Below are 22,337 nucleotides of genomic sequence, written 5' to 3'. Positions count from 1 at the left end.
CCCCGTGACCACGTGGGTTTTCTCCGGGTGCTCCGGTTTCCTCCCACACTCCAAAGTCTTGCAAAGGCTTGGTGTCAAAGTAGTGTAAGAAAATAACTGCAGATGCTGGTACAAATCGAAGGTATTTATTCACAAAATGCTGGAGTAACTCAGCAGGTCAGGCAGCATCTCAGGAGAGAAGGAATGGGTGACGTTTCGGGTCGAGACCCTTCTTCAGTCTGAAGAAGGGTCTCGACCCGAAATGTCGCCCATTCCATCTCTCCTGAGATGCTGCTGAGTTACTCCAGCATTTTATGAATAAATGGCTTGGCGTCAATGTAAATTGTCCCTAGTGTATGTAGGGTAGTGTTAGTGTGCGGGGATCGCTGGTCGGTGCTGACTCGGTGGGCCGAAGGACCTGTTTCCTCGCTGTATCTCTAAATGAAACTAAAAGCTAGCGTGAGCAGGTGATGGGTGGTGAGAATGGACTGGGTGGGCCGAAGGGCCTGTTTCCGCGCCGCGTCTGTCGAATGGATGGGCCGAGCCTGGTTGAGAATTTCAGGTGTGCGTGAGAGCTTTTATTAACCCGCTGGTGGCCGGCTGCTTGCTTGGGCCGCTGCGGACAGCCTGCCCTGGGCCGGCTGGCCTGGGGTTAGATCACGCAGCAGAGGTTCGACATGGCAGCACGCTCGGAGTGCACCGACTGCAGCTCGTGCTGCAGCTGCTGCAGCTCCTGGATGGACTGCTGCTGCTGCCGCAACTCACGCTGCAGGTGCTGCTCCTCCTTCACCAGGGTGTCGATCCTGTCCTGGAGCTTCTTGATCTCTGCTGTCCACTTCTGAGGAGAGAGGGAGAGAGAGAATGGGCAAGCAATGTAGCCAAGAACTGTGTCGTCTAGTCGCACGTAGTTTAGTCTAGTCCAGTGTAGCGTAGATCAGTGTCGTCTAGTCGCACGTAGTTTAGTCTAGTGTAGCTTATTGTTGTCTAGTCGTGTGTAGTCTAGTTTAGTGTAGTGTCTAGCTTAGTGTAGTCTAGTTTAGTGTAGTCTAGTTTAGTGTAGTCTAGTTTAGTGTAGTCTAGCTTAGTGTAGTCTCGTTTAGTGTAGTCTAGTTTAGTGTAGTCTAGTTTAGTGTAGTCTAGTTTAGTGTAGTCTAGCTTAGTGTAGTCTAGTTTAGTGTAGTCTAGTTTAGTGTAGTCTAGTTTAGTGTAGTCTAGTTTAGTGTAGTGTAGCTTAGTGTAGTCTAGTTTAGTGTAGTCTAGTTTAGTGTAGTCTAGCTTAGTGTAGTCTAGTTTAGTGTAGTCTAGTTTAGTGTAGTGTAGCTTAGTGTAGTCTAGTTTAGTGTAGTGTAGCTTAGTGTAGTTCAGTTTAGTGTAGTCTAGTTTAGTGTAGTCTAGTTTAGTGTAGTCTAGTTTAGTGTAGTTCAGTTTAGAGTAGGGAAAAAAGCTGCAGATGTTGGTTAAAGTCAAAAGTAGACGCACAATGCTGGAGTAACTCAGCGGGACAGGCAGCATCTCTGGAGAGAAGGAACGGGTGACGTTTCGGGTCGAGACCCTTCTTCACATCTATTCATTGTCTGAAGAAGGGTCTTGACCCGAAAAGTCACCCATTCCTTCTCTCCCAAAGTGCTGCCTGACCCTCTGTGTTACTCCAGCATTGGGTGTCTATCTTAGTTTATAGTAACTTAGTTCAGTCTAGCGTAGTTTAGTCTCGTGTCATGCAGTTTAGTTTAATTTAATTTAGTTTGGGGTAGTTTAGTGTAGTGAAGACAGACACAAACTGCTGGAGTAACTCATCAGGACAGGCAGCATCTCTGGAGAGATGGAATGGGTGACGTTTCAGACAGTCCAAAGGAGGGTCTCGACCTTCTCCAGAGTTGCTGCCAGCCCCGCTGAGTTACTCCAGTATGATGTGTCTATCATCAGTTCCTTCGTACAGTAAAACTAGACAGCGACTAGAGTGGGCGATGGATGGAGTGAGAGAGAGAATGAGAGAGAGAGAGAGAGAGAGAGAGGGGATGCAAAGGGTTACTTGAAATTAGAGAAATGAACAGTCATGCTGCTGGGTTGGACAATAGACAATAGGTGCAGGAGGAGGCCATTCAGCCCTTCGAGCCAGCACCGCCATTCAATGTGATCATGGCTGATCATTCACAATCAGTACCCCGTTCCTGCCTTCTCCCCATACCCCCTGACTCCGCTATCCTTAAGAGCTCTATCTAACTCTCTTGAAAGCATCCAGAGAATCGGCCTCCGCTGCCTTCTGAGGCAAAGAATTCCACAGTTTTGTAATATTAGAAACATAGAAAATAGGTGCAGGAGGAGGCCCTTCGAGCCAGCACCGCCATTCATTGTGATCATGGCTGATCATCCACAATCAATAACCTGTGCCCAACTTCTCCCCATATCCCTTGATTCCACTAGCCCCCAGAGCTCTGTCTTAAATTCATCCAGTGAATCGGTCTCCACTGTCCTCTGTGGCAGAGAATTCCACAAATTCACAACTCTCTGGGTGAAAAAGTTCCTTCTCACCTCAGTTTTAAATGGCCTCCCCTTTATTCTTAAGAGTGTGGCCCCTGGTTCCGGACCCCCCAACACTGGGAACATTTTTTTTTTCTATTTGCATTTTCTCTGGATGCTTTCAAGAGAAAGTTAGATGGAGCTCTTAAAGATAGCGGAGTCAAGGGATATAGGGAGAAGGCAGGAACTGCCCACTGATTGTAGATGATCAGCCATGATCACAGTGAATGGCGGTGCTGGCTCAAAGGGCCGAATGGCCTTCTCCTGCACCTATTGTCTATTGTCCAACCCTGTTCATTTCTCTAACTTCAAGAATGCATTCTTACAGAATCTTATTTCAATAGACAATAGGTGCAGGAGTAGGCCATTCGGCCCTTCGAGCCAGGACCCAAACAGTCTTTCCAGGGGAGACAAAGGTTCACCTGCACCTCCTCCAACCTCATCTATTCCATCCGCTGCTCTAGATGTCAACTTATTTACATCGGCGAAACCAAGTGCAGGCTCGGCGATCGCTTCGCTCAACACCTGCGCTCGGTCCGCATTAACCAAACTGATCTCCCGGTGGCTGAGCACTTCAACTCCCCCTCCCATTCCCAGTCTGACCTTTCTGTCATGGGCCTCCTCCAGTGCCATAGTGAGGCCCACCGGAAATTGGAGGAACAGCACCTCATATTTCGCCTGGGCAGCTTGTAGCCCAGCGGTATGAACATCGACTTCTCCAACTTTAGATAGTTCCTCTGTCCCTCTCTTCCCCTCCACCATTCAATGTGATCATGGCTGATCATTATCAATCAGTACCCCGTTCCTGCCTTCTCCCCATACCCCCTGACTCCGCTATCCTTAAGAGCTCTGCCTAGCTCTCTCTTGGATGCATTCAGAGAATTGGCCTCAACTGCCTTCTGAGGCAGAGAGTTCCACGAGGCAATTAAAATCGTGGCGCGGTCTGGCGCGGCGTTGCCCTGTTTGCCGGGTGGGGTGGGGGGGGGGGGGGGTCAGGCGGGACGCGGTACCTGTCTGCACCACTGCTGGATGGAGCTGCCAGAGAGTGGGCCCTGGACACTGCCGTCCCTGCGGATGTAGACCTCGCCCTGGTCCGTCTCGTAGAGCAGGATGTCACTGTCCTTGCAGGGCGTGTGCACAGACAGCCGCACCACCTTGAGGAACAGGCCCGTGTCGCCGTCCTTGATGACGGGGAGGAAGGTGATGGAGTAGTAGGTGGGGAAGAGGGGTGGCTTGAAGCCCTTGAGGATGGCGTCGATCAGCAGGCGGACACGGTCTTCATCCTTGTGGTTGCACTCCACGCCGCACACCGTCCCGTCGTCGTTCACCCCAACAAACAGGCTGCCGCCCTCGCTGTTGAGGAAGGCGCACACGTACTTGCGGACGTGGTTCTTCAGCGTGGTGTTCAGGTACTCCCCCCCACCCCGCTTGAACTCCACGTTCCTGGTCTCGCTGCCCATCAGCGCTCCGTAGAACAGCCTCTGCTGGCCAACGATCTCCCCGCAGATGATGGCGCTGTCCGACTTGGTGCCGCTCAGAGGGGTGGTCAGGTACTCCGCCATCTTGACACACACCTGGGCAGGTTTCCCACCGGACCATCCCGATGTTTCCTGAATCGGATCCAGTCTCTTCTTCTCCTTCTGTGGCTGGCTCTGGGATTCCTGATTCAATAGATCTGAAGAACTACTCTGGGGGAATTCAAAATGCACAGGTAAGTTCTTGCCCATCTGACCTCAGGTAGAACACAGAGTGCTGGAGTAACTCAGCGGGTCAGGCAGCATCTGTGGAGAACATGGATAGGTGACGTTTCACAGAGTGCAGGAGTAACTCAGCGGGTCAGGCAGCATCTGTGGAGAACATGGATAGGTGATGTTTCGGGTCAGGACCCTTCTTCAGACTGATTGTGTGGGGGAGGGGAGAGAAAGCTGGAAGAGAGGAGGGCGCAGCACAAAGCCTGGAAGGTGACAGGTGAAATAGGTAATACAGTTCGATAACACACACACAAGGTGTGAGACAAAAGGATTAGAGAGTTACGAATTTGAGGTGAGGGGGAAAGATTTAATAGGAACCTGAGGGGACAACAAGTTTGTGGAGGACATGGATAGGTGACGTTTCAGGTTGGGACCCTTCAGAGTCTTCAATCTTCAGACTAGTCTGAAGAAGGGTCCCAACCTGAAACGTCACCTATCCATGTTCTCCAGAGATGCTGCCTGACCCGCTGAGTTACTCCAGCACTCTGTGAAACGTCACCTATCCATGTTCTCCACAGATGCTGCCTGACCCGCTGAGTTACTCCAGCACTTTGCCCCTATCGTATAAACCAGCATCTGCAGTTCATCTTAATTATATTTAGTTTTTGTTTAGTTTAGAGATACAGCGTGAAACAGGCCCTTCGGCCCACCGAGACCGCGCCGACCTGCGATCCCACACACTAGGGACATTTTACAGAAGCCAATTCACCTACAAACCTGCATGTCTTTGGAGTGTGGGAGGAAACCGGAGCACCCGGAGAAAACCCACGCGGTCACAGGAAGAACGTACAAACTCCACACAGACAGCAGCCGTAGTCAGGATGGAACCTTAAATCTGTTGTACATGTTTCTATCAGGTCTGCCCTCGACCCCCGACACTCCAGAGAAAACAACACCAGTTTGTCCAACCTCCCCTTAGAGGTAAAACCCTTTAATCCAGGATCAATCTGGTAAACAAAAACTAGGGTCCTGTCCGATTCACCTCCACCCCATTGCGGACATTGGACTTTGTCTGTGGAACTGGTGCACTGCAATGCTGAGAACTATATTCTGCACTCTGTATCTTCCCCTTTGCTCTACCTGTTGGACTTGAGTTTGGCTTGACTGTATTTGTGTGTAGTCTTGTCAGATTTGATTGGATAGCGTGCAGAACCAAGTGTTTCACTGTACCTCGTTTACATGTGACAATAATATACCTAAACCTCTTGCACCCTCTCCAAAGCCTCCACATACTTCCACCAGCCATTATGCTCCATTAGCACTTGTATTGATATCTAACAGTGTTGTTTAAACATGGAAGGGCGGTACGGTGGCGCGGCACGGTGGCGCGGCAGTAGAGTTGCTGCCTCACGGCGCCAGAGACCTGGTTTGCATCCCGACTATGGGTGCTGTCTGTACGGAGTTTGTACGTGCTCCCCGTGACCCGCGTGGGTTTTCTCCGGGTGCTCCGGTTTCCTCCTACACTCCAAAGACGTACGGGTTTGTAGGTGAATTGGCTTGGTGTAAGTGTAAAATTGTCCCTGGTGTGTGTGGGATAGTGTTAGTGTGCGGGGATCGCTGGTCGGTGCGGACGGAAGGGCCTGTTTCCGCGCCATTTCTCTAAACTCGAACTAAACTAAACTACAGGTGCCCCTCGACTCACAATGGGGTTACGTTCCGATAAACCCATCGCAAACCGAAAATATCGTGCGCCGAAATGCGTTTAATGCACCTGATCGGGTGGCGGGAAGCGCCTCCATTGCCCAGCGTTCGCACCGTTGTAAAGTTGGCGGCACGGTGACGCAGAGGTAGAGTTGCTGCCTTACAGTGAATGCAGCGCCGGAGACTCGGGTTCGATCCCGACTACGGGTGCCGTCTGTACGGAGTTTGTACGTTCTCCCCGTGACCTGCATGGGTTTTCTCCGAGATCTTCGGTTTCCTCCCACACTCTAAAGACGTGCAGGTTTGTAGGTTAATTGACTGGGTAAATGTAAAACTGTCCCCAGTGTGTGTGGGATAGTGTCAGTGTGCGGGGATCGCTGGGCGGCGCGGACTCGGTGGGCCGAAGGGCCTGTTTCCCCGCTGTATCTCTAAATCTAAAAAAAAAATTAGAAATATCGTACGTCGAAGCATCGTTAGTCGGGGAGCGTTTGTAGTCTCAACAACCTGTGGATATCTGCTTTTCACAAGTACCCAGTGACTCTCGTCCTCCACAGCCCCCTGTAGAAATGAACTCCACTCCCCACAAACAGAATATAAACAATGCACAGAGAGGAAAAACAACAGCGTGATATTTTCTTTACCTTGTCGGAAGTGGATTCTGCAAAGTCCCGAATATCCTTGGCGACCTTCAATGTTTTCCCTTTAACCACGAGCGCCTTCATGTCGCTCTGCTCCAGGACGCCAGGCTCTTGCAGTTGCTTCAGGACGTGTACTACCTCCACGTCTGTTTTCAGCCGGATAAACGCGTGCGCCCGCTTGTGCTTCCTGAAGACATCTATGTCGTGCCGTTGGAGGCCGACGTCAATGGTTGCGAGCAAATCCTTCAGCTTGTAGCTCAGCAGCTCCTTGGAGTAGTCTGGATTCAGGTTGCCAACAAACAGTGACAAACAAGGAGCCCCCACAGTCTCATCTTCCATGGCCTCACCAAAAATGCATCTTCTGGACCTGCTGCAGGTTGGAGTAAACCCTCACATCTTCGGTGCCGTGTACGAAGCCTCCATTGTCCCACAAGATGTGACGGTCAAGTTACCTTGTCGAGACTCGTCCCCCAGTTAAGGGCAGAAATCCTCTTTCTGGAAGTGAAGGGTCAGATTTCACACCCCAAATTCATACAGATTTGTAGACAATAGACAATAGACAATAGGTGCAGGAGGAGGCCATTCGGCCCCTTGAGCCAGCACTGCCATTCAATGTGATCATGGCTGATCATTCTCAATCAGTACCCCGTTCCTGCCTTCTCCCCATACCCCCTGACTCCGCTATCCTTAAGAGCTCTATCTAGCTCTCTCTTGAATGCATTCAGAGAATGTAGGTTAATTGGCTAGGTAAAATCCTACATTGTCCCCAGGTCATAATAGTGGTAGAATGAGGCCGTTCAGCCCATCAAGTCTACTCCACCATTCAATTATGGTTGATCTATCTCTCCCTCCTAACCCCATTCTCCTGCCTTCTCCCCATAACCCCTGACAGCCGCACTAACCAAGAATCTATCTATCCACTGACTTGGCCTCCACAGGCTCCTGTGGCAATGAATTCCACAGATTCACCACCCTCTGGCTAAATACATTCCTCCTCATCTCCTTCCTAAAAGAACGTCCTTTAATTCTGAGGCTGTGCCCTCTGGTCCTAGACTCTCCCACTAGTGGAAACATCCTCTCCACATCCACTCTATCCAAGCCTTTCACCATTCGGCATGTTTCAATGTGGTCCCCCCTCATTCATCTAAACCCCAGCGAGTACAGGCCCAATGCCGACAAACGCTCATCATTCGTTAACCCACTCATTCATGGGATCATTCTTGTAAACCTCCTCTGGACCCTCTCCAGAGCCAGCACATCCATCCTCAGATATGGGGCCCAAAATTGCTCACAATGCTCCAAATGTGGCCTGACCAGCGCCTTATACAGCCTCAGCATTACATCCCTGTTTTTGTGTACAAACCCTCTTGAAATAAATGCTAGCATTGCCCTTGCTTTCTTTACCATCGATTCGACTTGCAGATTAACCTTTTGGGAATCCTGCACCAGCAGGATCCTCCACTCCCAGGGCCCTTTGCACCCCTGATTTCTGGATTCTCTCCCCATTTAGAAAATAGTCTACACCTTTATTCCTACTACCAAAATGCATGACTCCACACTTTGCTCCACTATGTTCCATCTGCCACTTCTCTGCCCACTCTCCCAACCTGTCCAAGTCCTTCTGCAGAGTCCCTGCTTTCTCTACACTATCTGCCCCTCCCTCCACCCCTCCTCCATCCATCTATTTTCTGCAAACTTTGCCACAAAGCCTTCAACCCCCTCGTCCCCCCTGGTGTGTGTGTGTGTGTGTGTGTAGGATAGTGTTCGTGTACGGTGTGATCGCTGGGCGGCACGGACCCGATGGGCCGAAGGGCCTATTTCCACGCTGTATCTCTAAACTAAAACTAAGAACAAAATATAGACACAAGGAAATGCAGGGAGACACAAAGTGCTGGAGTAACTCAGCGGGTCAGGCAGCTTCTCTGGAGAAAAGGAACAGGTGAAGTTTCGGATCGAGACCATTCTTCAGACTCTAACCCGCTGAGTTACTCCAGCAATTTCTGTCTATCTCGGGTGTAAACTACGCAAGGAACTGCAGACGCTGGTTTACAAATAAAACTCACAGTGCTGGAGTAACTCAGCGGCTCGGGCAGCAACTCTGGAGAACATGGCGAGGCAACGTGGTAGAAACAAAGAACTGCTTAGTTTAGAGATACAGCACGGAAACAGGCCCTTCGGCCCACCGAGTCCATGCCGACCAGCGATCCCTGCACACCAACACTATCCTACACACACTAGAGACAATTCACAATTTTTTGTCGAAGTCAATTAACCTACAAACCTGGACGTCTTTAGAGTGTGGAAGGAAACCCACGCGGTCACGGGGAGAACGCGCAAACTCCGTACAGACAGCACCCGTAATCAGCATCGAACCTGGGTCTCTGGCGCTGTGAGGCAGCAACTCTACCGCTGCGCCACCGTGCCACCCCTTAACGTGGTTCTGTTTTCAGAAATCTACATTAATCTAGTCTGAAGAAGGGTCTCGACTCGAAACGTCACCTAGAGATGCTGCCTGACCCGCTGAGTTACTCCAGCTCTCTGTGTCTATCTTTAGTTGAGTTCAGAAGTAGAGGGAAAAGCTTTTGATTGCGGGCTATCCAGTCTACCCAGAGATGTCAGAGGAGATGTTGAGATGTTTGAGAAACATTTAGACAGGTACATGGATAGGACAGGTTTGGAGGGATGTGGACCAAACGCGGGCAGATGGGACATAGAAACATAGAAAATAGGTGCAGGAGTAGGCCATTCGGCCCTTCGAGCCTGCACCGCCATTCAATATGATCATGGCTGATCATCCAGCTCAGTAACCTGTACCTGCCTTCTCTCCATACCCCCTGATCCCTTTAGCCACAAGGGCCACATCTAACTCCCTCTTAAATATAGCCAATGAACTGGCCTCAACTACCTTCTGTGGCAGAGAATTCCACAGACTCACCACTCTCTGTGTGAAGAAATGTTTTCTCATCTCGGTCCTAAAAGACTTCCCCCTTATCCTTAAGCTGTGACCCCTGGTTCTGGACTTCCCCAACATCGGGAACAATCTTCCCGCATCTAGCCTCTCCAACCCCTTAACTAGTGGAGCTGGGGCATGCTGGCCGGTGTGGGCAAGTTGGGGCTGAAGGGCCTGTTTCCACACTGTGACTCAATGACTCTAACGTGGAGTCATTAACAATTGCCAATTAACCTACTAATTGGTTGCCATGTTTGCTACTTCACAACTGTGACTTCATTGGCAGTTTTGGGCATTCTGAGGTCACAAGCATTGGAATTCCAACGTTAGAAACCGCCTCCTTCACTGACCCCAGTCACCACTCTGTACTTGCTGAAGATTTCAGGCATCGTGGTGTCACAACACAGGAGCAGTCAATGACTATTAATTTATTATATTCGGAATTAATGGACGTTCTTTTAGGAAGGAGGTGAGGAGAAATTTCTTCAGCCAGAGGCTGGTGAATCTGTGGGATTCATTGCCACAGACAGCTGTGGAGGCCAAGTCAGTGGACATATTTAAGGCAGAGGTGGAAAGATAGATTCTTGATTTAGTGCGGGTGTCAGGGGTTATGGGGAGAAGGCAGGAGAATGGGGTTAGGAGGGAGAGATAGATCGGCCATGATTGAATGGCAGAGTAGACATGATGAGCCGAATGGCCTAATTCTGCTCCTATCCCTTATTAGTCAAAACATCATAAATCTTTGGGCGGCACGGTGGCGCAGCGGTAGAGTTGCCGCCTCACAGCGCCGGAGACTCGGGTTCGATCCGGACTACGGGTGCTGTCTGTACAGAGTTTGTACGTTCTCTGCGTGACCCGTGTGGGTTTTCTCCGGGTGCTCCGGTTTCCTCCCACACTCTAAAGATATGCAGGTTTGTAGGTTAATTGGCTTGGTAAATTTGTAAATTGTCCCTGGTGTGTGTCGGATAGTGTTAGTGTGCGGGGATCGCTGGTCGGCACGGGCTCGGTGGGCCGAAGGGCCTGTTTCCACGCTGTATCACTAAACGTAACATTCACCTATTATTTAAGTTGTGTCTTTCAAAGCGTAAATCATTTTGCAAACTTCAACTGATTTAATAATCAATCAATGGCCAATGGTAGATACAAAGTGCTGGAGTAACTCAGCGGGTCAGGCAGCATCTCTGGAGAGAAAGGAATAGGTGGTGTTTCTGGTCGGAACCCTTCTTCAGACTGTCTAAAGTAGGGTCCCAACCCAAGACATCACCTGGTCCTTGTTCTCCAGAGATGCAGTCTGACCCAATGAGTTACTCCAGCACTTTGTGTTTATCTTCGGTGTAAAGCAGCATCTGCAGTTCCTTCCGACACAATGGACGATGGTGTTTTATTGTCACATGTGCAAACACAGTGATTTTTTTGTTGTTGCATACAGTTCAGTAAAGTATTGCCGTATCTAAGCATTTTCCCCCATTTAGCAGAGTGTACAGAAATAGTCCTTTGGGCCAGCAGAACACGGTGGCACGGTGGCGCAGCGGTAGAGTTGCTGCCTTACAGCGGCAGAGATCCGGGTTTGATCCCGACTACGGGCGCTGCCGTATGGAGTTTGTACGTTCTCCCCGTGACCTGTGTGTCCTTGTGAATAGAGGAATCACTGTAAACTCTATTTAATTCAGTGGTGGTTATTTGGATCACTAGCTCAGGCCAGTACAGGCCACATTAGTTCACAGATGCTCCTGGACTCACAACGGTTCGCCTTACGATGGTGTAAACGTGATACACATTCAGTAGAAACCGTACTTCGAATTTTGAATTCTGATCTTTTCCCGGACTCGCAATATGCGTTTTCGACTTACGATATTTTTGATTTACGATTGGTTCATCGGAAGGTAATCCAACTGTAAATCCAGGAGCATCTGTCGTTTATTATTGAGGGGCAGTGAAAAGTTTGTTTTTACTGTTGCGTGCGATCCAGTCAGCGGAAAGATGATTACAATCGAGCCGTCCACAGTGTGAGGATGCAGGATAAAGGGAATAACGTTTAGTGTAAGATTCATATGTTCATCAATGATAGGAGCAGAATTAGGCCATTCAGCCCATCTAGTCTTCTCCACCATTCAATCATGGCTGACCTATCTCTCCCTCCTAACCCCATTCTCCTGCCTTCTCCCCGTAATCCCTGACACCCGTCCTTATTAAAGGTAAAGTCCGATTAAAGATCGGATTCGATTCGAAGGTCTCCAATGAATGAGGTGGAAACCTGAATCCCTTCGCTGTGGTGACACAAGATGTTGGAATCTTTAGGCTTTGGAGATACAGCATGAGAACAGGCCATTCGGCCCACACTGAGTCTGGCCCGGACCAGCGACAGACTGGTTGGCTGCCAGTGACTAGTGGAGTTCCGCAAGGGTCGGTGCTGGGGCCGCTACTCTTCTACAGTCTGAAGGAGGGTCTCAATAGACAATAGACAATAGACAATAGGTGCAGGAGGAGGCCATTCGGCCCTTCGAGCCAGCACCGCCATTCAATGTGATCATGGCTGATCATTCTCAATCAGTACCCCGTTCCTGCCTTCTCCCCATACCCCCTGACTCCGCTATCCTTAAGAGCTCTATCCAGCTCTCTCTTTTGGTCTCGACCCAAAACGTCACCCGTTCCTTCTCTCCACAGATGCTGCCTGACCCGCTGAGTTACTCCAGCATATCGTGTCTACCTTCCATTTTAACCAGCATCTGCAGTTTTTTTCCTACACATTTTGCCGCCACTCTTCACGCTGTGTATTAATGATTTGGGTGAGGGGATTGGCGGCTTTGTGGCCAAGATGGCAGATGATGCTAATGTAGGTGGAGGGGCAGGCAGTGTAGAGGGAGCAAGGACTCTGCAGAAGGACTTGGGCATTCCTTGTATTTTTAGACCCTTGGAGATACAGCATGAACTTACACACTCGGGACAATGTACAATCTTGAACAAAAAGACTCTTCACTTTTCACTATCTCTTCGTTACTCAGCTCATACGTTCAGTTATAGAGAGAATGGGCCCATTTTTTTTTTAAACAGAAAATGCAAAGTTTGTTGTGTTTTGGATCCATTTCAGTTTAGTTTCACTTTAATCATAAGCCCCTTCAAGTATCACCTACTATTATGTTACACAATAAGCCACAAGAGACGCCAGCCCTACCCCTAACGTGGATAGGGAAGGTTGAACAGGATGTGGGGCGTCTTGGCCAGCAGGCGTTCGATGGGTTGAAGGGCCTGTTCCATGTTCTATGACTCTATTGCAGGCCAGGCTTCCACCACCTGAGGGCGCAATGGCTGAATCGCCCCCGACCAGAATCTATAGGAAGGAAACTTCTCCAGTGGTTGTCCAAACCCACGCAGAAAACCCCAAATAAACCAAACTGGTTAGCCCAAAGATAATCTCCTCACAGGGAAGGTGTGGAAGGAAGGCTCGAGTGTGTGGGTGTGGGTGTCAGTGTGTGTATATATGTGTGTGTGTGGCTGTATAGGGCCCTGGCAAGACCACATCTGGAGTATTGTATACAGTTTTGGTCTCCTAATTTGAGGAAGGATATCCTTGTAATTGAGGCAGTGCAGTGGTAGGTTCACGAGATTGATCCCTGGGATGGCGGGACTGCCATATGAGCAAAGATTGAAAAGACTAGGCTTGTATTCACTGGAGTTTAGAAGGATGAGAGGGGATCTCATAGAAACGTATACAATTATGAAAGGACTGGACAAGCTAGATGCAGGTAAAATGTTCCCAATGTTGGTTGGGCGAGTCCAGAACCAGGGGCCACAGTCTTAGAATAAAGTGGAGCCCATTTAAAACTGAGGTGAGAAGGAACTCTTTCACCCAGAGAGTTGTGAATTTGTGGAATTCTCTGCCACAGAGGGCAGTGGAGGCCAAATCACTGGATGGATTTAAGAGAGAGTTAGAGCTCTAGGGGCTAGTGGAATCAAGGGATATGGGGAGAAGGCAGGCACAGGTTATTGATTGTGGACGATTAGCCATGATCACAATGAATGGCGGTGCTGGCTTGAAGGGCCGAATGGCCTCCTCCTGCACCTATTTTCTATGTTTCTATATGTCCGTCCGTCCGTCTGTCCGTCTGTCCGTCTGTCCGTCTGTCTGTCTGTCTGTCTGTCTGTCTGGATAATTTGGAACAATAGTTGCCAGTGCTCACCATTGTGGAGATACAAGGGCCTGCAGATGCTGGAATCTTAAAGACACCAAATGCCGGAGGAACTCAGCAGGTCAGGCAGCATCTGGGGAGGGAATGGATGGACAGACCACGTTTGGGGTCGGGACTCTTCCTCAGACTGTTTGGAGGAACCAGTTGGGTTTCCCAATGCTAGCAACAAAATGTTGGAGTAACTCAGCAGGTCAGGCAGCATCTCTGGGGAGAAGGAAAGGGTGACGTTTCAGGTCGAGACCCTTCTTCAGACTGAGAGTCAGGGGAGAGGGAGACGAGAGGTGTAGACCAGATGTAGATATAAACCAGCATCTGCTGTTCCTTCTTGCACGGTTGATCATTGACTCGGGAGTCAGGTAACAAACACACTCTCCCCCCCCAACCACCCCAGACCCACCAAACCCCCAACTAGAAGCAACAATTTAGAAGACTAAGGGGGGATCTTATAGAAACATATAAAATTCTTAAGGGGTTGGACAGGCTAGATGCGGGAAGATTGTTCCCAATGTTGGGGAAGTCCAGAACAAGGGGTCACAGCTTAAGGATAAGGGGGAAGTCTTTTAGGACCGAGATGAGAAAACATTTCTTCACACAGAGAGTGGTGAGTCTGTGGAATTCTCTGCCACAGAAGGTAGTTGAGGCTGGTTCATTGGCTATATTTAAGAGGGAGTTAGATGTGGCCCTTGTGGCTAAAGGGATCAGGGGGTATGGAGAGAAGGCAGGTACGGGATACTGAGTTGGATGATCAGCCATGATCATATTGAATGGCGGTGCAGGCTCGAAGGGCCGAATGGCCTACTCCTGCACCTATTTTCTATGTTTCTATGTTTCTAACAAGACACAAAGTGCCGGGGTAACCAGTAGAAACAAGGAACTGCAGGTGCTGGTTTACAAAAAAGTCACAACGTGCTGGAGTGACTCAGCGGGTCAGGCAGCATCTCTGGAGAGAAGGAATGGTGGCATTTCTGGTCGAGACCCTTCTTCAGACTGAGAGTCAGGGGGTGAGGGGGACATAGAGATAAGGAAGGGCGGGGTGTGAAAATGAGAGATCAAAGGGGACGTGGTTCCCGATGCACTGTGTCTATCTGTAGCACTCAGATACAACCTCTGTCTACTTATCATGGTCTCTCTAAAGCAATACCTTAATCATCGGTGTGTTTCTTCCACAGTCTGACAGTGGGTTTCTTTGTTTTATTTAAATAAAAGTTGTGCCCGTGACCTGATGTAACAAAGGGCCGTGACACATGATGCCCACCAGTGCCGCCCCACCCCGCCCACTCTCCTGCCAGGCTCCAGACTAGGGACAAGGTCCACATGGCTTGGAAGCCAAGGTTGGTCGGCTGGCACGGGCAAGTCGGGCCGAAGGGCTCGTTCCCACGCTGCATGACTCCAGAACTCTACCCCCTTAGTAGCACTTAAGTGGCCATTTAAAACTGAGGTGAGAAAAAACCCATTTTCCACCCAGAGAGTTGTGAATCTGTGGAACTCTCTGCCACAGAGGGCAGTGGAGGCCAATTCACTGGATGAATTTAAGAGAGAGTTAGGTAGAGCTCTGGGGGCTAGTGGAATCAAGGGATATGGGGAGAAGGCAGGCACTGGTTACTGATTGTGGACGAACAGCCATGATCACGATGAATGGCGATGCTGGCTCGAAGGGCCAAATGGCCTCTTCCGGCACCTATTTTCTATGTTTCTATAACTTATCACTCTTGTATCCCTACGCTGGGTCTCCCAATCTATTCCCGGCCCCTCTCCCGTTCCCATCCACCCTCCTCTAGTTGTACATTCCATTCCTTCACAGATTCCACCGTCTGCGGCCTTTGGTCTTCTCCACCGATCACTCCCACCCTTGGTCGCTACCTCACAGCACGGAAACAGGCCCTTCGGCCCAGCGTGTCCGTATCGACCAGCGATCCCCGCACACTAATGCTATCTGGCACACACTGGGGGCAGTTTTATTTCCTTACTACCAAGCCAATTAACCTACAGACCCGCACGTCTTTGGAATGTGGGAGGGAACCCACCCAGGTCACGGGGGGAACGTACAGATAGCACCCGTGGTCAGGATCGAACCCGGGTCTCTGGCGCTGTGTGAGGCAGCAGCTCTACCCGCTGCACCACCGTTTCCCCCCCCCGTCGACTCATCTGCCAACCTCCCCCTCCCTACCAGAATCCACCTATCACTTACCAGCTCTTGCCACCCCCCTCCTCCCGTTTTTCTTCCAGCTTTCTCCCCTCTACACCCCACCAGTCTAATGAAGGAACGCTACCCACAACGTTGTCGGTCCCAATCCCTCCACAGATGCTGCCTGACCCGTTGAGTTTTTTGGGCACTTTGTTTTTTTGCTCAAGGTTGTGCCTACGCTGGTATTTGTTTAAGGCACTGAAATCACTTAATACTTGACTCTTTTCCCTTTCTTGATCGTCTACACTCTACAACTCAGCCACACGGCACAGTGGACAAGAACAATACACTTTAGTCTTCATTTTCAGCACGGAGAGATTGTTATCAGATAGTTATTGGTCGTGTAGGTGCGTGTGTAGAGTGTTTCACCCAGAGTAGGGGAGTCAAGAACCAGAGGACATGGATTCAGGGTGAGAGGGGAAAGATTTAATAGGAATCTGAGGGCCAACTTACTCCATGCAGAGGGTGGTGGGTGTATGGAACCAGCTGCCAGAGTAAGTAGTTGAGACAAGTACTACCACAACATTTAAAGACATTTGGAGAGGTTTAAGGGGCAAACGTAGGTGGGAGTAGGGTTGCCAACTGTCCCATATTAGCCGGGACATCCCGTATTTTGGGCTAAATTGGTTTGTCCCGTACGGGACCGCCCTTGTCCCATATTAGGCCCGCGGGCCGCTGTCGGCCGGGACAGTGTAGGCTAACGGAGTGTGTTCGCCTAACGGAGGTTGCGTAGCAACCCGCCTCCCGGCCCGGGCGGCCGCCATTGGTGGAGCGGGAGCACGTGGCCGCTGGCTGGGTGAGGTCACGTGGAGCGCGGGGCGGTGACGTCACCTTGTCCCGTATTTGGGAGTGAGATAGTTGGCAACCCCTAGTGGGACTAGTGTCGATGGGGCACCTTGGTCGGGCGTGGGCAAGTTGGGCCGAAGGGCCTGTTTCCAGGCTGTGTGACTCCATGACTCTCCTGCTAATGGCCCTTCAGAAGGTGACCTGCCTCCTGAACCTCTGTTGTCCACCTGGTGACGGTGCTTCCACTGTGTGTTGTGTGGCCTGAACAGAAATATGAAAGAAACTGAGAGCTGAGGCTGGGACTATCGCAACATTTAAGACACAATTAGGCAGGTTCACAAGTTGTAGGAGTAGAATTAGGCCATTCGGCCCATCGAGTCCACTCCGCCGTCCAATCATGGCTGATCTCCGCCTCCTAATCCCATTTTCCTGCCTTCTCCCTGTAACCCTCGACACCTTGACGTTCTAATCAAGAACTTGTCTATCTCTGCCTTCAAAATATCCGCTGACTTGGCCTCCACAGCCCTCTGTGGCAATGAGTTCAACAGATGCACCACCCTCTGTCTTCCTGACATCCTTGGAGGCCAAGTCAGTGGATATTTTTAAGGCAGAGATTCTTGATTAGAACGGGTGTCACGGGTTATGGGAAGAAGGCAGGAAAATGGGATTAGGAAGCAGAGATAGAAACATAGAAAATAGGTGCAGGAGGAGGCCATTCGGCCCTTCGAGCCAGCACCGCCATTCATTGTGATCATGGCTGATCGTCCCCAATCAGTAACCCGTGCCTGCCTTCTCCCCATATCCCTCGATGCCCCTAGAGCTCTATCTAACTCTCTCTTAAATCCATCCAGTGATTTGGCCCCCACTGCCCTCTGTGGCAGAGAATTCCACTATGAGATCAGCCATGGTTGAATGGCGGAGTAGACTCGATGGGCCGAATGGCCTAATTTTACTCCAAAAACATGTGAAGATGGGTTTCAACACTCTGTCACTGTTGGTGTTCCTGTGTATAGGGTGCGGGCAGCGTCCAGCTGGGTGATGGTACTCTGTCAACATGCCAATGCATCGCAGGGACACGGGCAAGGGGTGGGAGTGTGTCAGCAGCCGGTCCCACGGGAGAGGGTGGCGACGTGGGGAAGATGAAAGGGGCAGAGTTTAATGGGCAAACAGGCCCTTTGGCCCACCGAGTCCACACCGACCAGCAGCCCCCCAACACTATTTCTACCCTACGCACGAGGGACAATTTACAGAACCCAATCAACCTGCACGTCTTTGGGGTGCGGGAGGAAACCGGAGAAACCCCACGCTGGTCACGGGGAGAACGTGCAGACTCCGTACAGACAGCACCCGTGGTCAGGATTGAACCTGGGTCCCTGGCGCTGTGAGGCAGCAACTCTACCGCTGCGCCACCGTGCCGCCCAAAATGAGAGGCGTGGCACAATAGTTTTCACAAAGGGGTTGGTGGCGGAGGCAGGTACGAATGTGGCGTTTAAGAGGGGTTTTGGAGATTGTGAGGAGACCTGATGGAAGTATATAACATTATGAGAGGCATGGAACTGTATTGCGTACAGTTTTGGTCTCCTAATCTGAGGAAAGACATTCTTGCCATAGAGGGGGTACAGAGAAGGTTCACCAGATTGATTCCTGGGATGGCAGGACTTTCATATGAAGAAAGACTGGATAGACTCGGCTTGTACTCGCTGGATTTATTCACAAAATGCTGGAGTAACTCAGCAGGTCAGGCAGCATCTCGAGAGAGAAGGAATGGGTGACGTTTCGGGTCGAGACCCTTCTTCAGACCCCCTTATTGTACTCGCTGGAATTTAGAAGATTGAAGGGGGATCTTATAGAAACTTACAAAATTCTTAAGGGGTTGGACAGGCTAGATGCAGGAAGATTGTTCCCGATGTTGGGGAAGTCCAGAACAAGGGGTCACAGTTTAAGGATAAGGGGGAAGTCTTTTAGGACCGAGATGAGAACGTTTTTTTTCACAGAAAGTGGTGAATCTGTGGAATTCTCTGCCACAGAAGGTAGTTGAGGCCAGTTCATTGGCTATATTTAAGAGGGAGTTAGATGTGGCCCTTGTGGCTAAAGCGATCAGGGGATATGGAGAGAAGGCAGGTACGGGATACTGAGTTGGATGATCAGCCATGATCATATTGAATGGTGGTGCAGGCTCGAAGGGCCGAATGGCCTACTCCTGCACCTATTTTCTATGTTTCGGGTAGACAGTTGGAATCTTTCTCTCAGGGTGGAAACATCAGAGATGGGAGGGCAGGGCTTGAAGGGGAGAGGGGCCAAGTTTAAACGAGATGCGTGGGGCAAGTATTTTACACAGAGGGTGGTGGGGGCCTGGAACTTGCTGCCAGGGGTGGGGGTGGGGGTGGAGGCAATAGACAATAGCTGCAGGAGTAGGCCATTCAGCCCTTCGAGCCAGCACCGCCATTCAATGCGATCATGGCTGATCATTCTCAATCAGTACCCCGTTCCTGCCTTCTCCCCGTACCAGCGGAAGTGGCGGTGCCTAATGGCTGCGGCTCGCTAGCAGTCTGTTCGTCTTTTTTCCTTTTTTTTTGTTGTGTGTCGGGGTTGGGATGGTTTTTTTTTTTTTTTTGGTTGTGTATGTGTGGGGGGTGGTGGTGTGGGTGGGGGGTGGCGCGGGGGGGGGGTGGGGGAAACTTTTCTCTTCCTCACGGCGCGGGGTGCGGCTCGGCTGCGGGGCCTAACATCGCCCGGTGCGGCTCGGCCTCTGGACTTTACATCGCCCGGTGCGGCTTGGCCGCTGGACTTAACAGTGCCCGGTGCGGCTCGGCCGCGGGACTTTACATCGCTGGTGCAGCTTGGCCGCTGGACTTTACATCGCTGGTGCGGCTTGGCCGCTGGACTTAACAGTGCCCGGTGCAGCTCGGCCGCGGGACTTAACATCGCCCGGTGCGGCTCGGCTGCGGGACTTTACATCGCTGGTGCGGCTCGACCGCGGGACTTAGCTGCGCAAGGCTCGGTCGCGGGGCCTTCCATCGCCCGGCTCGGCCGCGAGACGTTTCAGCGTCCGGTGCGATTCGGCCGGGGGGACTTCCATCCCCTTGCGGGGACTGTGCGGGTCGGTCGGGGACGAGCTGTCTGTCCGTGGGCGTGGGGAAGAGAGTGGAAGTTTTGTTGCCTCCATCACAGTGAGGGGGTGTTTGGAGTCACTGTGATGGACGTTTGTGTTGGGGCTATGTGTCTTGTGTTCTTTTTTTCTATGACTGCTATGTAGTTTCGTTCGGTACTTCGGTACCGAACGACAAATAAAGCTCTGTTATACTGTTATATACCCCCTCACTCCGCTATCCTTAAGAGCTCTATCCAGCTCTCTCTTGAAACCATCCAACGAACTGGCCTCCACTGCCTTCTGAGGCAGAGAATTCCACACCTTCACCACTCTCTGACTGAAAAAGTTCTTCATCTCCGTTCTAAATGGCCTACCCCTTATTCTTAACTGTGGCCCCTTGTTCTGGACTCCCCCAACATTGGGAACATGTTTCCTGCCTCTACTGTGTCCAATCCCCTAATTATCTTATATGTTTCAATAAGATCCCCCCTCATCCTTCTAAATTCCTGTGTATACAAGCCTAATTGCTCCAGCCTTTCAACATACGACAGTCCCGCCATTCCGGGAATTAACCTAGTGAACCTACGCTGCACGCCCTCAATAGCAAGAATATCCTTCCTCAAATTTGGAGGCAGATACCATAGTGGTTGTTTGAGGCTTTTGGATAGGCACGTGGATATGCAGAGAGTGGAGGGATATGGATCACGTGCAGGCAGATAAGAGTTGGTCTCAGCATCATGTACAGCACAGGCATTGTGGGCCGAAGGGCCTGTTCCAGTGCTGTACCGTTCAATGTTCTAATGGGCACTGGAAATTTAATATCACAATTGGCCATTAATACGTTTCCTCTAACTCACTTTGTCTCTGTTGTCTGTACGGAGTTTGTACGTTCTCCCCATGACCTGCATGGGTTTTCTCCGAGATCTTCGGCTTCCTTCCACACTCCAAAGACGTGCAGGTTTGTAGGTTAATAGCTTGGTATTAGTGTAAATAGACCCTAGTGTGTGCAGGATAGTGTTAAAGTGCGGGGATCGCTGGTCGGCGCGGACTCAGTGGGCCGAAGGGCCTGTTTCCGCGCTAAACTGTTGGAGCTATTATAACTTGATATTTGGTGTGATATATGGTCAGGAAGTGTTGGGAAGGGCTAGCCCAGTACGGCAACTAGACTGGCATGGACAAGGTGGGCCGAAGGGCCTGTTTCTGTGCTGTAAAGCTCTTTGACTCCAGCTTACTTTCTAATTCACCCAACTACTTTTCTATTTGCTAATGGTACTGCAAAGCCCAAGGTAAGAGTTCAATCTGTGGAACTCATTGCCACAGAGGGCTGTGGAGGCCAAGTCAGTGGATGTTTTTAAAGCAGGGATAGACAAGTTCTTGATTAGAATGGGTGTCAAAGGGTTTTGGGCAGGATTAGGTGGCAGAGATCAGCCATGATTGAATGGCGGAGTGGACTCTTTGGCCCGAATGCCCTCATTCTACTCCAATAACTTGTGAACTTGCAAATGTTGGACCCAAAGTGGTGAAGTAACTCAGCGGGTCAGGCAGCATCTGTGGGGAACATGGATAGTCACTGAATCATAGAGTGATACCGCATGGAAAGAGACCATCTGGCCCAACATGCCCCATCTACACTCGTCCCACCTGCCTGCGTTTGCCCCACATCCCTCTAAACCTGTCCTTTCCAAGTACCTGTCTAAATGTTTCTTAAACGTTGCGATAGTCCCTGCCTCAACTACCTCCTCCGGCAGCTCGTTCCGTTCACCCACCACCCTATGTGTGAAAGTTAACCCCTCACGTTCCTTAAAACCTTTTCCCCTCAACCTTAAACCCATGTCCTCTGGTTCTTGATTCCCCTACTCTGGGCAATAGACTTGGTACATCTACCCGATCTATTCCTGCATTCACCTGACCTATCTAGTTTATGTTTCAGGTCGGGACCCTTCTTCAGACAAGGTAAAAATGTAAACAGGCTCAGTAATGGGTGCAATAGATGAAAGTTGAGGAAGGTGTTTGCTTAGTGTTGGAGTCTGTTGCTTTAATGCCTCATTAAAAAATGCAAGAGTTGGCAACAAAAGGGCAGTAACAGGTGGTTCCAGCGGTAGAGTTGCTGCCTCACAGCGCCAGAGGCCCGGGTTCGATCCTGACTACGGGCGCCGTCTGTACGGAGTTTGTACGTTTTCCCCGTGACCTGCGTGGGTTTTCTCCGAGATCTTCGGCTTCCTTCCACACTCCAAAGACGTACAGGTTTGTAGGTTAATTGGCTTGGCATTAGTGTAAGTAGACCCTAGTGTGTGTAGGATAGTGTTAATGTGCGGGGATTGCTGGTCGGTACGGACTCAGTGGGCCGAAGGGCCTGTTTCCGGCTGTATCTCTAAACTAAATTATTTGGTAGGAAATAAACCTGCAGATTAAATCGAAGGTAGACACAAAAAGCTGGAGTAACTCAGCAGGTCAGGCAGCATCTCGGGAGAGAAGGAATGGGTGACGTTTCGGGTCGAGACCCTTCTTCAGACTGATGTCAGGGGAGTGGGCGGGACAAAGATAGAATGTAGTCGGAGACAGGAAGACTGGTGGGAGAACTGGGAAGAGGGAGGCGATGGAGAGGGAAAGCA

General features: G+C 50.5%; 1 protein-coding gene across 1 annotated transcript; it reads right to left on the bottom strand.

The window, feature by feature from the left end:
* Window positions 1-631: 631 nt before the first annotated feature.
* Window positions 632-6,865, bottom strand: LOC144606615 (schlafen-like protein 1). The gene is made up of 3 exons (XM_078422887.1): window positions 6,530-6,865; window positions 3,507-4,184; window positions 632-817 (listed from the first exon to the last, which is right to left on the bottom strand). Exons 1-3 carry the CDS (start codon window positions 6,863-6,865, stop codon window positions 632-634), a joined length of 1,200 nt encoding a protein of 399 aa, XP_078279013.1.
* Window positions 6,866-22,337: the final 15,472 nt, after the last annotated feature.

The sequence above is a fragment of the Rhinoraja longicauda genome, chromosome 27 (genome assembly GCF_053455715.1).
Source record: "Rhinoraja longicauda isolate Sanriku21f chromosome 27, sRhiLon1.1, whole genome shotgun sequence".
Classification (NCBI taxonomy): domain Eukaryota; kingdom Metazoa; phylum Chordata; class Chondrichthyes; order Rajiformes; family Arhynchobatidae; genus Rhinoraja; species Rhinoraja longicauda.
This window is presented reverse-complemented; position numbering and strand designations above follow the sequence as displayed.

What these genes read in the sequence shown, in the direction of transcription:
- LOC144606615 (XM_078422887.1), bottom strand. Translation starts at nt 6,865, where the DNA reads ATGGAAGATGAGACTGTGGGGGCTCCTTGTTTGTCACTGTTTGTTGGC. An exon ending in CAGAATCCACTTCCGACAAG is followed by an intron (nt 4,185 to 6,529) that starts GTAAAGAAAATA and finishes GAATTCCCCCAG; the next exon opens with AGTAGTTCTTCAGATCTATT. An exon ending in TCCAGCAGTGGTGCAGACAG is followed by an intron (nt 818 to 3,506) that starts GTACCGCGTCCC and finishes CTCTCTCCTCAG; the next exon opens with AAGTGGACAGCAGAGATCAA.